At 34.6% G+C, this 22,260-nt stretch overlaps 1 protein-coding gene across 5 annotated transcripts in view; it reads left to right on the top strand.

The window, feature by feature from the left end:
- The window catches only part of HEATR5A (HEAT repeat containing 5A), a 67,343-nt gene that overhangs the window by 20,461 nt on the left and 24,622 nt on the right, over nucleotides 1–22,260 (top strand). For 4 of the 5 annotated variants that reach the window (XM_051806234.1, XM_051806239.1, XM_051806237.1 and 1 more), the window contains 15 exons: nucleotides 603–763; nucleotides 3,158–3,413; nucleotides 4,366–4,521; nucleotides 5,316–5,566; nucleotides 8,494–8,605; nucleotides 9,471–9,623; nucleotides 10,943–11,042; nucleotides 11,761–11,870; nucleotides 16,087–16,250; nucleotides 16,368–16,543; nucleotides 17,957–18,062; nucleotides 18,726–18,916; nucleotides 19,336–19,495; nucleotides 20,560–20,749; nucleotides 21,381–21,550. In XM_051806234.1, coding sequence (XP_051662194.1) covers nucleotides 603–763; nucleotides 3,158–3,413; nucleotides 4,366–4,521; nucleotides 5,316–5,566; nucleotides 8,494–8,605; nucleotides 9,471–9,623; nucleotides 10,943–11,042; nucleotides 11,761–11,870; nucleotides 16,087–16,250; nucleotides 16,368–16,543; nucleotides 17,957–18,062; nucleotides 18,726–18,916; nucleotides 19,336–19,495; nucleotides 20,560–20,749; nucleotides 21,381–21,550 — 2,456 coding nt within the window. The remainder of the gene's footprint in view (nucleotides 1–602; nucleotides 764–3,157; nucleotides 3,414–4,365; nucleotides 4,522–5,315; nucleotides 5,567–8,493; nucleotides 8,606–9,470; nucleotides 9,624–10,942; nucleotides 11,043–11,760; nucleotides 11,871–16,086; nucleotides 16,251–16,367; nucleotides 16,544–17,956; nucleotides 18,063–18,725; nucleotides 18,917–19,335; nucleotides 19,496–20,559; nucleotides 20,750–21,380; nucleotides 21,551–22,260) is intronic. The other variant, XM_051806238.1, reaches the window with a different exon arrangement.

The following is a 22,260-nucleotide window of genomic DNA, read 5'->3' on the forward strand; positions in this document are numbered from 1 at the left end:
GTATGTATTTTAAATGAACTTTCAGTAAAGAAATAAAGCAATGGAATAGGAATTGGGGATAAATAATTTTCCTAGCTGTTTTTGTTATTCGCATTCTTTCAAAGAGCTAACTTAATGCCAAGATGAGTTGCTTTTGTTTGTAAGAGAACCTATATTTGTACCCTTACCTGGCTAAGCATAGCAGAAAGGGAATCCGCCCCTCTGAATTTTGGAATAGAGGTTGTCTTCGGTGGAAAGCTGGAATATGTTAGTCAGGACTTCCATGAAATTTTGAGTGGTAGGAGTAGATCACACAGACCTTTCTACAGAGGGAGCATAGATGGTAAATACTGAGGGTGAGTAAATATAAGTGTGCATACAATGGCTTAGACTATTTAAAGGTAGCTAAAGGAGAAAAACTTGATAAATGTTGTGGTTTGCTGGATCACTGAGTCCTAAAATATCTTAGTTTCTGTTATGAAGTTAAACCGTATTTGGATTTGATTGTGCTACTGAACTTATGCAAATTATTTTTTCTAACACAATGAGAGTTGAACCTCTCTACTTCTAAAAGGTAGCAAGATTTTAGAGCTATTCCTCTAAAGATTTACATCTATTCTTAGTGTCCACCAAGCACAACTTCCGCAGAATCTCTTTGGAAGAAGTGATGGAGCTATTGGGAACTGGATTTCTGCGTGGAAGTTGTGGATTTCTACGAGCCAGTGGCGATATGTTGAAAGGGACCAGTTCAGTCAGCAGAGATGTTAGAGTTGGAATCACCCAGGTTTGGTTTACGTTAGTTATGGTTTTCTGAGATTGCCAAACATTTCTATAACTGTTTTGCTCTGCATATATTTCTCCTTTCTTCATCCTTTTTTGTATCTGTGATGAAATGTATGTATTTTAAAATAAGGATTTACATCTTGAGTTATATTAGAAAGAAAAGAAAAAAAAGATTTCTGATCTTGCTTATTGTTTGCCTGATAGTTTGAAATTTTAAAAATTAAATGTGTATTACTTGTGAAAGCTTCATGTAATAGGAATTTCAAAGGAGTAATATAATTAAAATCCTTGAATTTTTAATTTAAAACTTAATACCTTATGTCTAAAAATTAAAGGGAGAAGTTACAATAAATCTTTGAACTTGGAATAGCTTCCTTCTGTATAGGGACATTCCAAGTCCAGTTTTGAAAAAATTATTCTGCTTTGAGGAAGTGCATGAAAACTAAGGAAAACAGAATTTAGTGGAAAAACCCCACCATCTGCTTTGCTGTGTTCTAGGATGCTCAAAGGATAGAATCTTGTTAACTGAACGGGAGTGAAATCAGACCATATAGTGCATGGTGGTAAAAATTGTATAAATTTTTCAGATAATATCAGGTTGGCTTCATCCTGTAAATATTATCTTAAAAGTAAACATTCTAAGACATGGATACTCAAATGTGAAAACTGTGAATCAAGACTATAGGTCATGATGAACATATCAAACACCTGCCATTATTTTAGTATTACAGTTCCACAGCTATATGATAATCCACTTTGCCAGTAAGGCAGTTTTTTAGTACATATCAACTTCTGCAGTGCAAAAAAAAAAAATCTTTAAATTAGCTTCAATTACTGATACAAGCTGCCACACTTTGCACTGAAACAGCTAGAAGGTGCTCACAAATTGTCGTCTGTACTCAGGTCATGCTGAGTGGAAGCATTAACTTCTGGCAGAGAGACAGAAAAGCTGGGGAACAATAATACCTTGACAGCTATTTGCCTAGAAAATGCATGCCAGACTCCTAGGGTGTTCTGTATGCATGGTGGTTTTATAAGTTTTCCAGGAACAGATATTTCAATTCAATGTTTTGACTATTTTTACTGGTTTTTGGAAGTTGTCTCCTTTTTCATGCATTTCTATGTTAACTGAATAGTACCTGTGCTAGATGGTACACTCTAACTACCAGAACAGTTTAAATAGTGCAATGGTTCTATAAGAAAAACTTGAGAAATTATGTATTTATCAGTGCTTATAAGTAGAAAACACTTGCAGTTATTAAATGTATTAATTAGTGAGTTTCAGCTTATGAATTTAAAAATAAGAAGATGATTTCTTACATATAGAAGATTTTATATTTGTTCAAGACAGTTTTTATCGTGTGAAATTCCTCAGTTTTCAAATCTGTAAAACCAGGATAATGTACTGGTGCATTATGAAGCATAAGTAGTATTTGTCAAGAGCGATTAGCTCTAACAGGATCTAATAGTATAATTTCTCTGTCCAGAGTAGTTCACTTTCTTTTACATGAATAAATTTGTTGTTAATATTAGACACAAGACAAAGTATGTGTGAGGCAAATACAGAAATTGATTGATATCAGTAGTAGTAGTGAAGTTTCTTATGAGGAATTTTGTGTGTTCATTTGCATATTCTCATTTTTTGTATTCCCTTCTCTTGATCTATTCATTAAAAGAATCCAACACATGCACATGGAAGGCAATTGTAGGGGAGCTTATTATGTGGCAAAATAAATGGTCTTGTGGTGATTAGATTTGTAAAGTGATTCTGCATTCTTTCTCCTTGTTGTGATAAACATAGTCTTTTTATGGTTTTTATCTTTTTTATGGTTTGCAAGGCAAACAATTAAAATTCATTGAGTTGAGGAACAGTGCTTGGGGGCTGCAAATATTCCCTGATTCAAACCCTTTAATAATAAAATTCTCTCCAGGTTATGAGTTATAGTTTTGTAATATTGTAGTTCTTAAAATGCATTCATACATTAAATTTGGGTTGCATGTTCAGAATTTTAAATAGCTGGAAGCTGTTGTTAAGTGAGACCAAACACAATGTTTTACATAAAAAGTGCCTGTGCCGGGTAAACTGCCATTTCTCACACTCTGGAATGAAATGACGTGGGCAAGCATCTTGAATTAACTTACAGTCAAAGCAGGCTGCAATATTACTGGTACAACCTTGATAGTAATTTAAATTATTTAAACATATATGTAAAAAATTGCAGATACCAGAAGTGAGAACGTATGTGATTTATAGATGCATAAATTTGTAAGTCATCTCACTTTAGTGTTCTAGTTGTGCAATGTGCAGATTTAAGAAGTTATGTAAGTGGGATAGTTAGCAGGGATTTCCCAGCTATTTTGCTCTAAAATATACTTCTTTTCAAATCTCTTTCAGGCATATGTGGTATTTGTCTCTACATTAGGAGCAAAATGGCTTGAAAGGAACTTCTCTGCCTTCCTTTCCCATATTCTAGATCTTGTGTCTCAGTCTCACCCCAAGGCTGTTCAGAGCCCAGTGGATGCTATTGGCTGTCGTCGCTGTGTTTCATTCATCCTTCGAGCTACAGTAGGAGGCCTGCTCGGGGAAAAGGCTCAAATTGCAGCTGCCAAGGAGATTTGTCAGGCCATCTGGAAACTGAAGAAAGTTGTGGGTATGGGTCTAACAGGATTATCCATTTGGGCCTCTGTTTTTCTTTTTTTAAGCGATTGTCCAACTACCTAATCCAGAGACTGCAGAAATAGAATATATAGTGCTGATTTATTACCCCATGATAATGTAAAACCCTTTTGATGGACTGCTTTGTTTTTAGCTTGTGTGTGTGTGTGCATGTGTCTCTTCTGTATGTGTGTACCCACACAAGTATAAATGTATTTTTTAACACTCCTTCCCTGGCAAAAGCAATTTTAACCAATTGCAAATAAAATTAAATAATAAATATATGCAGTAATAAAATACAGATAGTATTTTAAAGTAAGTTAAATTGGCAGTTAATGTATGTCTAGCCAGCTCCTGCCTTCCTGTTCAGAGCAGTTGACATTACTGAAGGTTCAAAAAAGAAATGTTTGTTCCTAATTGAAAAATGAGCATTTCTCCTGGAGAAAACATATCCCCTTGGAGTGGAAAAGAAAGAAAATACTGGGCATAACCAGTTATCCCCTGGTGTACAGCTGCATATTGTATCTGAGTTAAATATCTAAATGTTGTATGTCTAAACTGACATACTCATTTGTGTCTCAAAAGATGAACTTTCAAAAATACATCATATTTTTCCCCTCTCTCTTTATTCCTTGTCTCCACCTTCTTGCTTGCTGTCATAAAATTTCATTCTTTTCTTCCCTTTCTTTTCTCCTACTATGTACTAAAATCTGACAAATTATCAAAGCATGTCCTCTTCACATCACTTTTGGTGGGGCAGAGAATAGCATGCTTCTTGCTAGCCACTGTTTCCCATCACGTAAAGATAAGCAATTTGGTAGTTTCCACTTTATCTGCCCGCCTGCATTTAGTAATTGAAACATCTTCTCTTGCAAAAACCTTTTTCTGATCTGTTTGTTTGATTTTGGTAATGATTTCACGGTGATTTTCTTGTACTGTGTTATCAGATGCTGCAATGAGTGACAGTAACTTGGAAACAAGACTTAATACAACAGATGTAACAGGAAGTCAACATGTGCTTGTGTGTGCACTTCAGGAACTTGGAAGTCTTATCCAAGGCTTAGGAACGACAGCAGCACCATTACTGCAAGACTCCAGTACAGGTACAAGCCCTGAATTATTTTGTCATCCAGAGTACAAAATATATTTATATTCCTTCGCTCACTTTCATCTTCTTTGATTTCTTATTTTTTCTTATTTCTTCTTTGATTTCTTATGGCTATTCTTCTGGCTCAGTCTCCTTACTAGGATCTCTGTAGTTCTTCTTTTCTGTATTCTTCCAATAAACTTAAAAAAAACCAACAAAACAACCAAAAGCAAAAAAGGGAGAAGGGAAAGTTGGCTAACATGCTGTAGGAAAGTTTCAGACATTGCCCGAAGAGTTCTGTATCTTCTCCAACCTGTACAAGTATATTTATTAAAAATACAAAAAAAGTATCAAATTTAATTCCATTAAGGGTTGTATTTAGAGTCCAACACTTCATAATGTTTATAATAAATCAGTTTGATTGAGCCGAGTATCTTCATCAACCTTTATTGTTTTCATTTAGCTGCAATTTTTTCTGGATGGGTTCAAGTGGACATCTATTTCCACTGCATGGATTTCTGCTTCCTTGAGAATGCTTACAGATATTTTCTATGCATGTTGATGGATAACTGTGTGATATATTAGGTTTTCTCCATAATGTTATGTTTCATTCAGGGTAAATTTTTTTGAAAAGTATTGAATTATTAAAATTCGTTAAGAAGTACTTCACAATAAAAAGCAATAATACTTTTTCAAGAGAAGTATAGAAATTGGATAGTGTTATGTTCACCAGTCCTCTGTATAGATTTTTGCTTGTTTGACAACCTGCTTACCTATTTCTTAAGTGTATTTATGCGTTTTATTTTTCAGGAGTTCTGGAAGCAGTAATTTCTGTTATTCTTCATCCCAGCATTTCAGTCAGAATAACAGCAGCTTGGAGTTTACGCTGTATTGCAGTAGCATTACCCTCCTATGTGTCCCTGCTCTTGGATCGTTGCATTGAACGTCTTAGTACATTGAAATCCTCCCCAGAAGCGGTAACTGGCTATAGTTTTGCTGTTGCTGCTTTACTGGGTGCAGTAAAACACTGTCCTTTAGGAATTCCACATGGAAAAGGCAAGGTATGGTTTGAATACTTGACATATGGGCAGCTCTTGGATGTTTTTGCAGCAGTACTTGCAAGTTTTCTTTATGATGTGCTCACATAACCCAGTGTACTGATGAGATATTTTGGCGCCTCAAGAAGAGGACTTTGAAGCATACCATAACTCAAATAAGCAAATGCTTTTTCTCAAATGTGTCAGGATTGTGAATTTCTTGGGAAATGTCGTTAATGATTTTGTTAACTACTCATATTACTACCTTTTTCTAATGGATAATTTTGTTAGGGGAGAGGTTCATTGTTTTGGGACAGAGCTTTTAGGACTTAAATTGAACAGTCTAAGAGAAGGTTTACCTGAAGAAAGTATTTCTTGAGTAGTTACATTTTTCAAATTTCCAACTAAATTCTTTACAGCAAAATTAAGCCTTCTGCAATACTGTCTCAGTTTGACACTGGCTTAATTTAGAAAGCTGACATTTCGGTAGTGTTAATGGTGAGAAAAGGCTATTTTGGAGTAAATCCAGCTGAAAAGCATCAGACTTTGCCAAAGGAAAAGATCTTCCTTTTATTAAAAAAAAAAAAAAGAAATACACATACAGATCTGTTGCATGCTGTCATGTTTCTGGGAGGAAAGTTGTTCAACCACAGAGTAAGCCAAATTAGTATGTCCTAGGCCCATCAATGACTCTCCAGAGTACAGTTTAGTCAGTGCTTAAAGCAGTAACAGACATTATGCATTATATTGAAAATCTTTGGTCAAGTCCAACAAAATGTTTAGTCAAGTACAACAGATACACGCTTTTATTTTGTTTTACAGAATTTAATAGAAACCAATTTATTGCATTGTCATAGTCTAAGATGCTTGTACCAATCTCCTTGCTAGTGCAGGTAGGATATACAGTGCTCTGAAGTTTTAGGGATATGCAGATGTAGAAATACAGACCAGGAGAAGAAGCTGTTTCCATCTTATTGGCAACTTTATCTAGGGAGTTACTCATGTTTGGAAAACTATGGTACATCATAAATGTCAGCAGTACATGCTAATTCTTTGCACAATGTAGAAACTTATATTCTCTCTTGTGAAAATACCTGTTTTGGAGTCAATGGACATTAAGAAAATATTCTCAGCATTCAGAGTTCCAACTGCAAATTGAAACAACTTATAAATTAAAAAAAAATGTACCTGTGTTTCCTAGCTTTTAAGAACTTTTCCTGATGATTACTAAAAGATCATGCAGAGAGAACAAAATTAATACAGTTTACCCACTTATATAGATAAGAAGTGCCATTCAAATACTATATACTTAAGCAGAGCTAAAGTTTCTATTTAACAGAGAAACATAATTCTTAACAAAGATTTCTTTTAGAGGAGTACAGTAGGATGAAATAGAACCAGGAGGAGGTATGGGAGGGTACAAAAAAAAGTGTGGGAGAAATACTGTATTCTGTACTAAGCTGGCAGGGGTGAGAACAGAGCAGTTGACAAAAGCCCTTTTCCATTCTCTCCTAGGAACACTTCCAGATTGCAGACTAGCTCCTCTTCTGAGGAGCTGAAAGAGACCAGTGTTAAATAGAGCAGTTTTGACAAAGTATCAAACTCAGACAATAGTGATCTGGATAGAAACTCTTTTATATTAATTAATTTTCCTTTGAGAGAGCAGTTAGAGTTGCAGGTGGAACCTAAAGAAAATAATTAATGAGTTTTTGTACATTTAACATTCAGTACTAGTGCTTATGCTTCTGTTAAAAAAAATCCTTCAAAAATAAGACATTCCTCCTGTACATAGAGAGAAAAATTGCCAGAAATCATTAAATGACGTCCTTTCTAGGATGTTTGTTTTACAGGTAATTTAATTATAATAAGTTTTTAGTGATTTTTTTAGTAGCATAATTTAACAAGGGTACTGATTTATTTTAGAATCAAATACATTTAATCTATCAGGAATCTATACAAATAAATTTCTTCATTTACAACCACCTGGTAGCATTATGGAATTGGGGAAACCAATACTTTCCGACTGGAAAAAAGACTTTAGATGAAGTTTTGGAAGTGTAAAAATTTCAAACATTCATGAAACAAAGGTTTATGTGCAAACTTTCACATCATTTTCTAAGTGTGCAAAAAAATTATAGGATATTTTCTGTACTGAGACTTTTAACGATACTCTTGATAATGACACTTCTTACTTGTAATACTGATTTATGGGAAGTTTTGGAGACCAGACATAAAGCAGAAAGTAAGAAATACTTTTTAGCATATGTGAAATGTAATTGAAGCAAACTACTTGCAGAATACTTACAGCATTAGTAGCTCTGCTGTGGTAATTGTCCATGGGGGTGTGTTCCTCCATTTAAGTTCTGGGTAGCTTGTGCTTTGGTAACAAGTGTAATCACCTTGCACTTAGCACTTGGTGGGCATGTGCAGCTAAAATGGGATTAATTCTAACTCTACTATTCTAAGTCATTTGTTTAGCCATGCCATTTGTTGATTTGAAAAGTGGTCAGAGAGAATAATAGACCTTATTCTAAAACAATGATAAGATCATTACTGGTCCATCCCACCACTTCTTTTGAGCTGTAATTTGTAGGTGTCATGCTATTCTTTTTCTACGTATTGACATAAATAGAATATCACAACACTTCTATCCTTCCAATGCATATTCCTGTGAGAATTATCAGTTGTCATTTTACTGCTGATAAAAGAAAGGGTACAAACCAGCCGAGTAACTTACCTAGTACTCCACAGAATTGTTGAAGCTGTCCCAGGCTACTACTGAAGTCAGGAATTGCAACTTCAGGAGCCCGAGTTTATTGCCATAGCGTGAGGGGAAGATGGCATCCTGTCTGGGAACACTGGAATAGGATTAAGTATCAAAATAAAAGTATTTGAAAAAAAATTGTAGTTATGAAGATGCTGATGCTCTGTTTTTCTGTTGCACATTGAAGGTAATCATGACAGTAGCAGAGGAGTTGTTGTGTTCTGCTTCTCAGAACGGTCGCATTTCACTGCAGCGAACACAGGCTGGATGGCTGTTGATAGCTGCCCTCATGACATTAGGTAGTAGCTTTCTACAATTTTTCTTAAACTCCGTTAAGCTGTTCGGTGTCACGTCTCTGATTTTAGTTCTTTTGAGATTTTATGTAATTTACCACTGCAAAATCATTAAAAAACCCTGAAATGTTTGGAATGTTTAAAAAAACTTTCTGAGATAAAAATGTCATTTCTCTCAAATTTGCTGTTAGTTCGTTGGGAGCAATGTCTGAAAACTAGTGACTGAGTGGGACCGCTATTAGTTAAATGTAGAAAATAAATTTCAAAGTCAATCTAACCAAATGTCTCCGTGGTCATGAATTGTTAAACATCTGTCCCAGCACAAAATGAGCTAATAATTTCTATATCCCTCTTGTCAGGCATTTGAAATCTTACAGAACTTTATGATATATCTTAATGGTCATATTATTGACTGTGATCAGTAAGTTACTGATAAAGAATGTGTTTTATTGGGTTTGATCATATTTTCAAGGCACCTTTCATGTTTCAGCTATTACTTCTGCCCAACAACTCCCATTTTTTTTCTTATGTTATTATATTTAATTAACCTAAAACAAATGCTTGCTTTCCTGAATATCGCTGTTGATTATTACATCTCTTTTATGCTGGTGATCTACAGGGTCTTAGTAAAACAGAAGCTGCAGTTGGCTTGGTAGCATACTAGTAAATGTGTCAGTGGGTATGCAGTTATATAGGAAAATGAAGTACCAAGATAGTAAACATCTGAGAAATTATATATGAGAAGGCTGGAAAAGTAGCATAAGGTTTTATTCACTGCTGTAAAGATTTTGTGAACTCAGGAAAAAGGAATGAAAGAGAAAATTTAATTTTATTAATGCTGCATTGACATGACAACTGTCAACGTTTATAGGTCCTGCAGTTGTCCAACATCATCTGCCACGAATGCTGTTACTGTGGAAGTGCATCTTTCCATCATCTCCTAAAGACCTAGAAACAGAGAAGACACGAGGAGATTCGTTTACCTGGCAAGTAACACTGGAAGGTCGTGCTGGTGCTCTTTGTGGTAAGTGGGATTTACTGTCTTTCTCTGCATATTTATAGTTGGGCTGTTAGTTTATTTTTCCTTCTGACAGAACAAGGACACTTCATATTGATTTTTTTTTCACTAGACGGTAAAGGATGTATTCACTCCCCAACATACGTGCTTCTATATCTCTATTTACATATGTATATATGTGTGTTTCATTTTTGTTAAAAAAACCCCCAACTAATAAAAAACCCAAGATGGTTTTTCCTCTTGTTCTTCTAATCAGTTGATTTTCAAGCAGTAAGTGATAATCAGGAAGCTTGTTTCTCTAGTTTAAAATACATATCACAGTAGTGAATGAAGACCCAAAGCAGGATATGTTCTGTTGTTTATATCTTTTATTATGTTTGGAAAAAAGTCGTTCTCTTTCCTAACAGGTAACTTAATATAATCAAAATAGAATTGGTGAGTCATTCAAACACATTTGTGGGAGTGGGAAGACTTGGGTAAAAATTGTGATAAGGTAGTTGCACTTCTCACCTTGTGAAGAGCACTTTGTATGTGGCTGCTGTCTGGTTAGCTTGCAATTTTTGAATGAAATACTGTGAATTTGGGTTTCCAGTTATTTTCAGTAATTTTCTTCAAATCCTTAATATGTTTCAGTCATGTATTCTAGAGTACTAAAGGGTCCTTTGCATTGCAGAAATATGAACCCTGGTGTAGTGATCACCCCTCTCTCTTACTGTTAAGATTTATCACAAAGCACGGAATTCAATAGTAATTTCATTTTACAAGTAAACTAAACAATTAACCTATGAGTATTTTCTCTTTAGAAAATAGGTATTTAATACTTCATATTCTCTAGGTGCTTTTGAAAATTAAACTCGAGTTTAGTTTTTCATAAATAATGAAAAATACTTGTATACATATTAGCTGGTTCATAAGGTACAGTAATTAAACTAATTTGTAATGGAAAACAGTAAGCAGTAGGTCATTTAATCATCCTTCTATTTTTTTATTATTATCATGGAATTATCATGAAGTTGAGTTATATACTGTAACTCAGTTTATAACGAAAAGCAAAAAATAGGTCAATTTGTATATGCAATTAAAAGTCAGACTATGAATGTCCAAGCTGAGACAACAAAACAGTGCATCTGTAAACATGACTTTTTTCATGAGATTTTTATCAGTTTCTTCGATTTTATAGGCTAAAATATTTTTTAATTTTGTTCATTTGTTTGTTTCCTTCTACTTTTACATTATTAGTGATGTAATGATGCGATTACTTTGCTGATGTGATTTTGTGCGTGCAAGATACCTCACGCTAAGTTAAAATCCAATTCCTTTTCTAGCTATCAAAAGCTTTGTTTCCCACTGTGGTGGTCTTCTTACGGATGAAGTTATTCAGAGACTTCTTCCTCCTCTCCCAAGTGCTGTTGATTTATTGACACAGTAAGTGTGTGTACGAAGCTGTTAAATGGATTCTGGTTTTGAGAAGCTCCAGAGTAATGTGCATTTGACTTAGCACAGTTTCTAAAGAACTTTCTTTTCAAAGGACAGAAATCAGAGTCTATGTGTTTGCAGATTCCAGTGTCATGTGAAAAAGCTAAGGAAGAAGCTATTGCATGGGTTTTTTAAGTTAGTGTTTATATTCTACTTTTTTAATCAAACATGCACATTTGTGTTTATATACCATCATTTTTTATAAAATAAAAACAAAGTTCAAGAATATGATTAGAAAAAATCTTTTAGACATGGGCACTTTTTATATATGTATTCAGAACTAAGTTGGAAAGGGTTTTATAATTTTTAAACATTTGCCTTTGGAATATAGAGTGATTTAATGTATTTAGGCTTTAAGCTCTAACTTAGAGAAATATATCCACAAAAGTTTATTGTCATAAATATAGGTAAAATCAAAGAAAATAGAAAATCTTGTTTATTTCTCTGGTATTAAGTAAAAATAATGCCTGGGAATGGACAACAGACATTCTATCAGAATATATGAAATAAATTGGTTTCCTTCTACTATTGGTAATGCCAATCAGAACTGTAGTTATATAATACGTACAAATTTTTAAAAGCATTTGGCAGAGTGGTACAAATGAAACTGGGGCATTACGTAATGCTTGCATCTTTAACATCTCTGATGTGCTTTTTATATTTTAAGGCTCTCTTCAATATATAAATCATACGGAAATGCTTTAAAAACACCATCAACAATTTACAGACATAAACTTTATGAATTACTAGCAGTATTGCCTCCAAAGACCTATGAAGGTATGTATTTCCATACAGAGAGAAATCCATTGAAAATACCATGGGCTTATTTTTAAGTTTTTGTTCAATGTAAATTCAGGTAGCAAAAATTAGTTTCACCCTTTCTAAAAAACAAATGTTATTCTGTCTATTTAAATTTGATGAATTGTAGCAAAGTCACTGTGGTTTTGAAAAGGTAGTGTTCATGATCTCTTTTCCCCCTCTCCTATTATAAATATAGGCCTCTGTTACAAATATAGACTTTTGTTCTATTTTTGGTTGAAACTAGAAGGCAGACAACCTTTCAATTTCAAAGTAGTTGAAAAAAAATCTTTTTGATGCCTGTTTTATTTTCCATTGAATCCTGAATCCCAAAGGTGTAATCTTAGTTTAAATCAGTTGCATGTAGTCTATTGAAATAATTTCATTTAATTAATTTAAGTAAACATATATTACAGATATATTAACCTGATCCTGTGCAGATTGTGGCTAAAAAGTTTGTATTTAAAGAACAATTTTAACAAAATTTGGGGATTGACTTACTTTTCTGTAGGAGGACATAACTAAGTATTTAAAATCTAGCCCTCTGATGCAATAACTATGCACTGTAGTTAGATGGGTCTAACAGTTCAGCTAAAACGTTAAATACCTTTGTTGTCTTTGAATTGTTTGCCACACAGTACTGTATGGACTTCAGTAAGGAACCATAGTGTTTTTGACAGCTGTAAAGAGAAGTATAGGGTATTTTTTCAGGACAGAGACAATATGGGCCAGCCAGGGTCTAAATTAGCTGTGTCCTCTTTATCGTGGAGGGAATCCGTACTCAAATTATGTGCTCCATCTAGTGGTAACGGCTAAATAAATTGGGACAAATCCCTGACTTATGCCTTAAAGCTGCTGTCACATTGGAATTCTGTATATAACACTGGAAGCATGGTGTATAATACTCATTCGTGACTTGAGTTTAAAAGACTGAAAATTACACTTCCATCCCTTAGAACAAGTTATTCCTTTTGTTTCTTCATTACAGGGGTAACATTTTATACAATACAAGCATTTGGGATGGGTTTGGCAGTTTCTTGATGTGTTTGAGATTTCTGTGTTATGTTCTAACTTCATTGAAAATACACTGTGTTTTACAGTGTGACCTGCAAAGCATGATTCATGTGAGAGAGCATCCTAGCTGAGGGTGCTGCATTCTAGATCCAATAAATAAAGAAAAACCTTGACAGGTTTCTTGTAAATAAGGGATCACCCTGCTGAAAGCTTTGAGAATAGCCTTAGAATCAAAGCAGTTACTTGACAGGTGTAGTCTCAGACGTATCCACCCATGTGTAATACAACAGTATGAGAGTGGAGAAAGAATGGAAATGCATACATCGCCAGAACTTATTTCCAAGGTCTGCTATGTATTTTAATGTATAAGTGTGCATCATTTAAAAGTGTGATGAAAAGTTTCTAAGGTAAAACTTGAAACAAATGCCATTCTTTCAATATTATTTCCAGTATGAAAGCTTCATGCAGAAACTGTATGTCTTTGCAAATACTTGGATTTTTAAAAATTATATATTTAGGAAAACAATATCATTATGAAACCCAGAATTCTTTTTTCGATGTCTAAATTCAGTCATTATGAATAGGAACAATATTAGGAGTACTCTGGTGTTGCACAGCATGTCACATTTTGCATGGCTCAGAGTGACACACTGAATGAGAAACTTTCACCAGTTCATAGTTTTATTTCTTTTGTCTTTGTTTTCTTTCATCCAGGTAGTTAGGCAGATGCTAGAAACCTGCAAGCTGTTTCTTTTTGAGAAAACTGGTGATGGAAACATACACCAGGAGTTGTAACTCAAGCTTTTCGTATTTGCAAATACTGTGCAAAACTTGGTTTCTTTAGCACAAGAGGAACAAAACAAAATACCCAGGAAAATGAACAGTTGAAAAGAGATTCTTTATTCATAGATCTCAGCTTCTTTGTCAATTCAAGACTTGATTTCTGAGGCCTGAGACACTAAGACTTGTTTAGGCTCTGCTTGGTCCTTTCCTGCTCACTTTCTGCCTCTTAGAGGCAGTTTCTTTTACTGTTTTCATCACTAAAAATCAATATCAACTCAAACAGCAGAATTTTACGAAGATCTACCATGAGTGTGCATGAATAGTAAGTGATTTTTTGCATTGTTTCAGCAATGACAGAAATGAAAAGAACATATTAGGTAAACTTGAACATCAGTGAAATACACTGAACATGTTTTAGTTGCTGTCTTCAATTGTGTCTGAACAGTTAAGACTTTGCAATTTATCTGATCCAAAATATGAACTTTTTAAGCTGGTGAAAACTGTTTCTGTTTCTAAGATGACGAACCATATTTGTGATCATTTTCATGTGTAATTAGATCCAGATTATAATGTGCTCATGTTTTTGAGGCTAAACATTTATTTCCTGTTACTTAATACAAAAAGTTTTATAATGTCCAGATTGAAAATTTCACACAAATAATTTCAGTAGTCTGAATTTTATTAGATTTGTTGATGCTTTCTGTTGTCTGAAATTAATGTGTTTTGTCAGACAACTCATTAGGTTTCTTTTCATTCTTCAGCTTTTTGTGCTTGTTACGTTCCACTGTCTAAACCATAAAATTGAATACAAGCATTCACTTCTCTCTCTTAATAGAATGAGATGAATAGCTAGAATGCTGGAACAGCATTCTGGCTCAAAATTTTGAACTGCTTTACATTGGGAAAATATTGTTTGACATGTTGAGGATTGCCAAGTGTCTGAGACTAAAATAAATTTTAATTTGGTTAGAAAATGGGTATCTCAATTACATTTGATTTTAAAAGCTGTTCTCATAGGAAGGGAATTTAAAAGAAAAAAAAGGTGTTGTGATGAGCAATAATGAAAGAACAGCTTCTAGTTCTTAACTACTGTGTTTTTTTGAAAAGGCTCAATTTGTGTCCCTGGCACACACTATTTGTGCACCTTGCAATATATTTGATAGTGCTAACTTTTTGCTTTTAGATTTGAGTAAAGCATTTTGGAAAAATTACATACTTGCCTAATTAGTCAGGGAGGCAGGCAAAGCAACAGATGCCTGCAGGGAAGACGGGCTGATGAGGCCAGGAGTTTGGTAAGTAGGGGAGAGAAAGCCAGCTTTCTCGGAACAGTTTCAATTTTCAAAAAAGGTAAAATAGCTGGTTGTAGCTACCAACTCCAACTATAATAATTCTGCTTCTGCTCATGGGGTGCTGATAACTGTGTTGTCCCATTTTTTGGAACTTCAATGTGTTGAGAAATGATAAGCAACTTTAGTGCAAACAGATAGTTGTGCAATCATCTAAACTGAATGCAAAGAATTGGATATGTGGAGTTAAGCTCCTCCTCTTAGTGCTGATATTTCCCTGTTCTTGAGGACTTGACTTTGCAACCCTAATGCTCTGGAGGTAAATTCTTATGTAATATTTGTATAAAGACTGTGTGCATTCTTTAAGATCAGTTCTGCAGTTTTTCAACACAAATTAATTATAAATCAGACCTTTCTCATCACATGTGGTTCAGCGCTGGAAATGTTCTCTCACTACAAGGACTATTTTAATGACCTAAAATAGTCTGAGTCAAAATGCCCAGGGTTGTTGTTTATGTATAATGTACAACCTTCTCAGAAATATTAAGTACAAAAATATGTGAAACTCAACGAATAGTGTAATTTATCATAATGTAACCTACAGTAAATTTCTCCTGCTTTGCTTTTTGCATGCAAACTCATAAAATAGGGGACTACGCTCATCAGATTTTGTTACTTATCAAACTTATGGATGTTTTAAATTACCTCGACTTGCCAAGTCCAAGTATTCCCATGTAATTATGTAATACATTTCACAGCATTAATTTTCAGGAAATAGAGGAAAATATAGCTGTGTTTGTAACTGCCTTTTTTCCTCTACTTTAATTGTATATGTAACTAATTTACTGGATTATCACTTGTATGGCACTATGCCTTCTGTAAAAGTAAAAGTCTTTGCTTTTCAGCTTCTGGATTGCTGTATGTGCTTAGCTTGCTTATCTCAGATACTGCTGTTGTTTCCCCTGTAACAGAGGGTTCTCCAATTAACTATTTGAAGACTTGAGAGAAATGTTAGATGGATGTTGCTATTTCAGTATAAATATCTTGCTCCCAAAGTTGCTTGTTGCGAGTAATTAACCAGAAGTTTTAAATATTTTTCCTTTAACTTAAAGGAAGTTTCTGTGCTGTTCTGAAAGAGTTAGTGACCGACTTGACTGTCCCAGATAGCCAGATTGATGCCTCTACGTTCTTGCTTCCACCGCTTTGTCATGAGAATGATCTCATTTTACTCGGTCCCTTGCTGCAGGAGACTGACCACCGATTTATCGAAGAGCAGGTACTTGTTGTTCTGTTATAAAGGTAGTATTATATTTTCATGCAGTTCTAGTTATTAGGGTCAGCGCTCATTTAGACTTGGTCAAAAATACGGCTATCCCTTTTTTCTTTCTTACAGCTCCTTTTAGGTAGCAGCATAGCTAGTGGCAGCCTGGAGTACGACCCTCACGCAATTTATGAGAAAGCTGGAAAAGGGGACTCAGTACCCAAACCACTACCTCCTGCATTGTCTGTTATCAGTGCAGCAACTCGACTTTTTGGAGTTATGTTTTCCCATATAGCAGAATCTCACAGGTAAAGTAGTAACTACAACTGCTGGGGAATTTGGGAGATGTTATGAGATGGTCACAGTGTTTGACATTGAATACAGAAGAAAACAGTTCTGAAAATATAATTAATTGCTTAAGTGGATTCTGTAAACCATGTGAATAATATAATTTAGACCACCAAGTTGTTCAAGTTTCTCTTTAAAGTTACTGACAACAAAAAAGCACATCCAGCAAGAGGTTACTGTCATAATAAATTCTGTTGACCAGGAAAAATGTTTTGTTGTGATAGCCAGATCAAAATGAAAGTTATTTTAAGAGCTATTGCACTATTTTTGTGGTGCTTAATACATAATTACTAAATACCTTAGAAACAAAGAGGGACAAAAGGGGTAGGAAGCGGCAGCATAAGGAACCCTCACCCTGCCTCATTCATTATAAAAAGTAGATGAGAAGAAACAAGTTACCACAGTTCTGTCAAGGTACAAGAATGCTCGAAAGGGTTCACAAAATTCTCTTGTGTGTATGAACTTCCTACTGAGCACATGGCATTTTGGTTTGTTTCACATTTATGAACACACTGCTTGCTAAGGCATAAAATTCCTTAAGATTTTTGTGTGCTGTTGCTTCTTCTGTATGCTGCTGGTAATATTTTCGAATGCGGCTTTAGAGCACATCAATTATTTTTAAAATAAACAGCTTTGTATTTTCAAGGCCAACAGTACTTAGACCTCAGATCATGATCATTATAGACAGTAATGGTTTTATTTACCCTATGTGGGATGAGTGCTTAGTCTTGACGAGTCCTGAGTCTTGATATTTTCACTACCTAGAATGCTCGGGATTTAGTGTAAGTTTGAGGCAGCTTTTTGAATATGAGAATACCTGCCAATAAAATTGCCATGTGATTTATTTGTTCTTCTGACTCCCATTTACTTTCTTATTCTGTCTTCACTGACTGCTTTTAATGTGGATTTTTTTTCTGTTTGGGTTTTTCGCCCCAACTATCGCCACCTTGCTGGTTGGTTTTCTCCACCTGTTTCTCAAGACCTGAACTAATTGCTGCAGATAACTGCATTTTCATTTTCTTTTTCTTTTACCTCCTCCTTTCTCAATTGTAAGTCATTCCCCTATACAGTTTGTTTTAATAATTTCTGTTTAATGTTAATTAGAATAAATGATTATCTGTGAATACATATGTTATAAGGAAACAAAGGCAAAGAGTTCATGTTCATGGATCAGTTACTTTTTCTAATACAGAATACCCATTTTTTTGTAGGAGACAGGGATGCCAGTTGAAGGAAAATGCTCAAGAGTTAATTTGCTCCACCTCTGTTTCTGTAATATATAGGCTTTGTTATGGGTTTTAAAATAGAATTGAAACTCTTGAATTATTTCTTTAACTTTCAATTCTGTGGTTTCTTTTCTGTTTTTGTTTAAGGCTCCAGGCATTAGAACAGTTGTTGAATTCCATAAAGCAAACAAAAGGATCACGACAGCAAATAGTACAACTACATGTCGTGTCAGCCTTTTCTACTTCCTTAAAGGTAAATCTCCTCTCTCTCTCCTTTCTTTCCTCTCCTTTGTTTCTCTCTCTCTCTCTCTCTCTCTCTCACTAAAATATAGCACCTGTTGCTTCAAATATGTTAACTGATGTGATTTAAGCCCAGCCACACAACCACTCGCTAACTCCCCCCATAGTGGGACGGGGGAAAGAATCATAAAAGTGAAAAAACTCATGGGTTGAGATAAAGACAGTTTAATAGGGAAAGCAAAAGCCGCACACACAAGTAAAGCTTTGTACAGTATTTATATTTGGAGCATATTTAATATGGAATCCAGATAACTGCTAGAGCTTTTACTCCTACTCTTATTTTGGACTGAGATTTTTCTTTGTGTCTTTCCATTCTCACTGGTTTTCTTCTTGATATTATTTCCTAAAGTTTATGCTTATATGTTGGTTTATTTTGTTGTACTACAATCTGTCCAGTATTTCTTAAAATAGTGATGTTGATATTATAATGCTGTGCTGTAATGTACACTTATGCGGGGCTAGATGTCTAACTCTCAAACAGCAAATAAAAAGAGAGGAATTCCTCAGGTAAAGTGGAAGAAAATAAAATTCCTTCTGCAGGTCTTGAGTTTTTTGCATGACAGAAAAGCACATTCTAATTCATATTCTGTTTAATTTATTTAATATTTATTTTTAGCATTTGGCTAACTGCAAGGGAAGTTTAGGTTCAGAAGAAGTTAGAAGGTCTGCCCTGGCATTGGTAATGGGTGCCTTGGAAAGCAATAATCCACTCCTAAGATGCGCTGCTGCAGAGTGTTTGGCCAGGTTGGCACAGGTGGTTTCTGACAGTGCCTTCACCGCCGGATTAGCACAAGTCAGTTTTGAAAAGTAAGTTCAGAAAAAGCGTGGTTACTAGTTGCATTTATAAAAATGTTTGAGAAATCTACCTAGCGACTATTATGATAATTTTTAAAAGATGATTTCCTTCATGAATTTGATGTCACTTCAGAAATTAACAGAAAAAAGCACAGCCTGAGTTCTGCATGTAGTTCTTAGTTTTGGTGATCTTGAAGAAGATTGTCTAAGTAACCATGTAGACTTTAAAATAAATTAAATTCTCTACTGTATCTAAAATCATTTTGGTACTTTCTGCAGATAAGAAATGATATATGAACTTAGAATTTTGACAATGTAAGTGTCTAATTAAATGTTTTGCTTATTATATACCAGAAATTTCATTTGTACATGTGCTTATTGCATAGTAAGAGTCTTGGTGATTAAACTAACAGCTTTCTTTCAATTAATAGGCTAAAATCTGCCAGGGATGTGGTATCAAGAACAGGTCATTCTTTGGCTCTGGGATGTCTGTATAGGTACCTAGGAGGAATAGGTTCTACTCAGCACCTGAATGCATGTGTTGGAATCCTATATACTTTGTCTCAGGACAGTACTTCTCCTGATGTACAGGTACTTGCCACTTATATAAAAATGTTATGTTACAAATTAATTGAATTATATTCTGGGGTATAAGGTTTCTTTTCTTGTAAGAGTAACACTTCACAACCTCTTAGGTATACCTCACAGGTAATGGTTAGAGCAACAAAGGCAATGTAGAAGATAGCCCCTGCTTGAAATTCACCTTCAACAACTTCCCTCGCAACAAATAGGATGATATGTATGAGGTTCTTACTTAATGATCAGCAAGGCTGATAAGGCTAAGATATACTGGCTTCAGAAGCAGTATCTGATGTTTTAGAAATTAATTCATTTCACATTCACCTATATCTTGACTTTGACTGGATAGTACCTAAGTTTTTTTGTTTGTGTCAGTTTTTGTCTCTTCTACGATGTTTGCATCCCATTTTTTTGTTGAAGGGTCATGTAGTAAATGCTGTAGAACTTGGTGAATATACATCCTTGAATAATGCAAGAAGTTTTGAAGACTAATTCACATTATTTCTCTGTGGCTAAAACTGTTATCTATCAGAATAGCTTTAAGAGACATCGAGTGTATTTAATGTATTTGTATAAATCTCAGTTAAAGAATTTTTAAAACTTTTTTCACAATATCTTTACACAGAGAAGAACTGTATGTGGACATGAAACAGATGTGGCTATTGGTGCAAAGTAACTGCAACTAAAACAATAGGTTGTTTCAGCAACTCAGTATTTTTTCACAATTCTCTTGTTCTTGCACATGGAACCATAAGAAACTTTAAAAAGAGTAGAATGTATTTAAGGAATAATAATCACTGTTAAAATAATTTACTACTAAATTCAAATTTTTGTTAATTAACAATGACGAATTTGAAATAGTTGTTGCATTGCAGAATATATAGTTCCTTGTAAAATATTCAAAATGACTTATTCAACATCAGATTCTTAAGGTTTCTTTCTCTAACCTCTCCATTTGTTCCTTTGGAGTGCAACTTTTATTGCACTTCATTACTGAATTTCACTTGAACTATCAAGTTTTTTAAAAAATCTTACGTTTATCACATAAACATTACATGACTTCTCTTATTTTACAGGCATGGGCACTACACTCTCTGTCACTGATAGTAGATTTGGCTGGGCCCTTGTATCATGTGCATGTGGAACCCACCTTATCTCTTGTTCTCATGTTGTTGTTGACTGTGCCTCCTGCTTATACTGAAGTTCACCAAAGCCTTGGTCGCTGTTTAAATACACTTATTACCACGTTGGGCCCTGAGTTGCAAGGTATGTAACATATAAAAGCATCAGCTTGGTTTGGATTAGCAACAGAATTGCTAAACATTGTTTGAATGTGTGATTGCAATTGTAACAAACAAGCAGATGCTAAGATTTTTTTCCTGGTTTTAAGACAGTATTTCACAGGCCATGACTTTATGCAATGAAGATGACATGACTGCTAGTTTTCTAAAAATAGTATGTCTTCTTGAGATCATTTCCTTTGTTTGAACTGGTTCTCCAAGCCTTGCCTTGGGCTGAAATTTCTTACATAAATTTTTACATTTTACAATTCTTACATTTTTACATCTTATAATTCTAGCATGAGAACAGAAGATACTCGTATTTCAAGAGTTAGGAACCAATCTGTGTCTTAGTTATGATGCACACATTTAAAATTTGCATCTAAATCACCCTTTAGATAGCTGGACAGTGAAATTTCCAGAGAGCAATGTGATCATTACTCGTTGATATCAAAGTATAACAGAGACACAGAAGTCATCCTTCAAGAGGATGAATGTTGGCTGACTTGGGAAAAAACAGGTTATCATTTTTATTAAAAAAAACCCAAAACCCAAAAAAGCAATGTTTTAAAACCAAAAAAAAAAACCAAACCCTACTTTTTTTATTCCAAATATAGGCAGCAGTACAACAGTTTCAGCCTTAAGAACTTCCTGCCTCTTGGGCTGTGCAGTGATGCAGGATAATCCTGATTGCCTTGTTCAGGCTCAAGCCATCTCTTGCCTTCAGCAGCTTCACATGTTTGCTCCTCGGCACGTCAACTTGTCTAACCTTGTAAACTGCCTATGTGTGAGTACATATTTACTAGTCTATATCCTTGTATTTTAAAACATTTTGCTCAGAAACACTTAAGAAATGCAGATGTTTCTTTAACCAGAGAAACTGGTCATTGTGTAGGGGTAAGGTGTTTCATGTCCTTCTACAGGCAAGTATTCTATATTTTTTCTTTTTTTTCTCTCAGTTTATGCTTCCCCTTTACGAGATGAGCACATCCTGTAGAAATCTTGGCCTTCCAAACTGCTTGCAAGCGCATTCTGCTGCTCTTAAGGCCAGTTGTCTGGCAGGATACACCATTCATTACAAATTTCTGCTGGATTTTTACCAGCTATTTTATGTTGACCATTTTTTTCCTTCTGCTGCTTTTTATGCCTTGGGTGAAGGATTGATTAAAAATATTTGTGTGTACCGATTACTGAGAATTGTTTGGTTTCGTTTTGTTCTTTCATGATGCTGAAAAATTATAGATTTCTCTGTTTTGTGATTTCTGTAGCACTAATGCTTCAATGTACTGACATCTTGGCAGTCAGTATAAATATTTCTGACAGTTACATAAGGAATAGTCAAACCAGGTCTTTGGAAAAAATAAACAAAACTCTTTTTCAGTCCCATTTGACACAGAGGTTGGAGAGTTTATTTACTGTGGGGGTTTTTTGTTTGTTTCTTTTTCTTTTCACTCAATATCCCTCTGTCTTTGAAAAGTTTTTGTTCTGAAGCACGTA

Source organism: Manacus candei, unplaced genomic scaffold (genome assembly GCF_025592945.1).
Source record: "Manacus candei isolate 608988 ecotype Guabito, Panama unplaced genomic scaffold, ASM2559294v1 h1tg000067l, whole genome shotgun sequence".
Lineage (NCBI taxonomy): Eukaryota > Metazoa > Chordata > Aves > Passeriformes > Pipridae > Manacus > Manacus candei.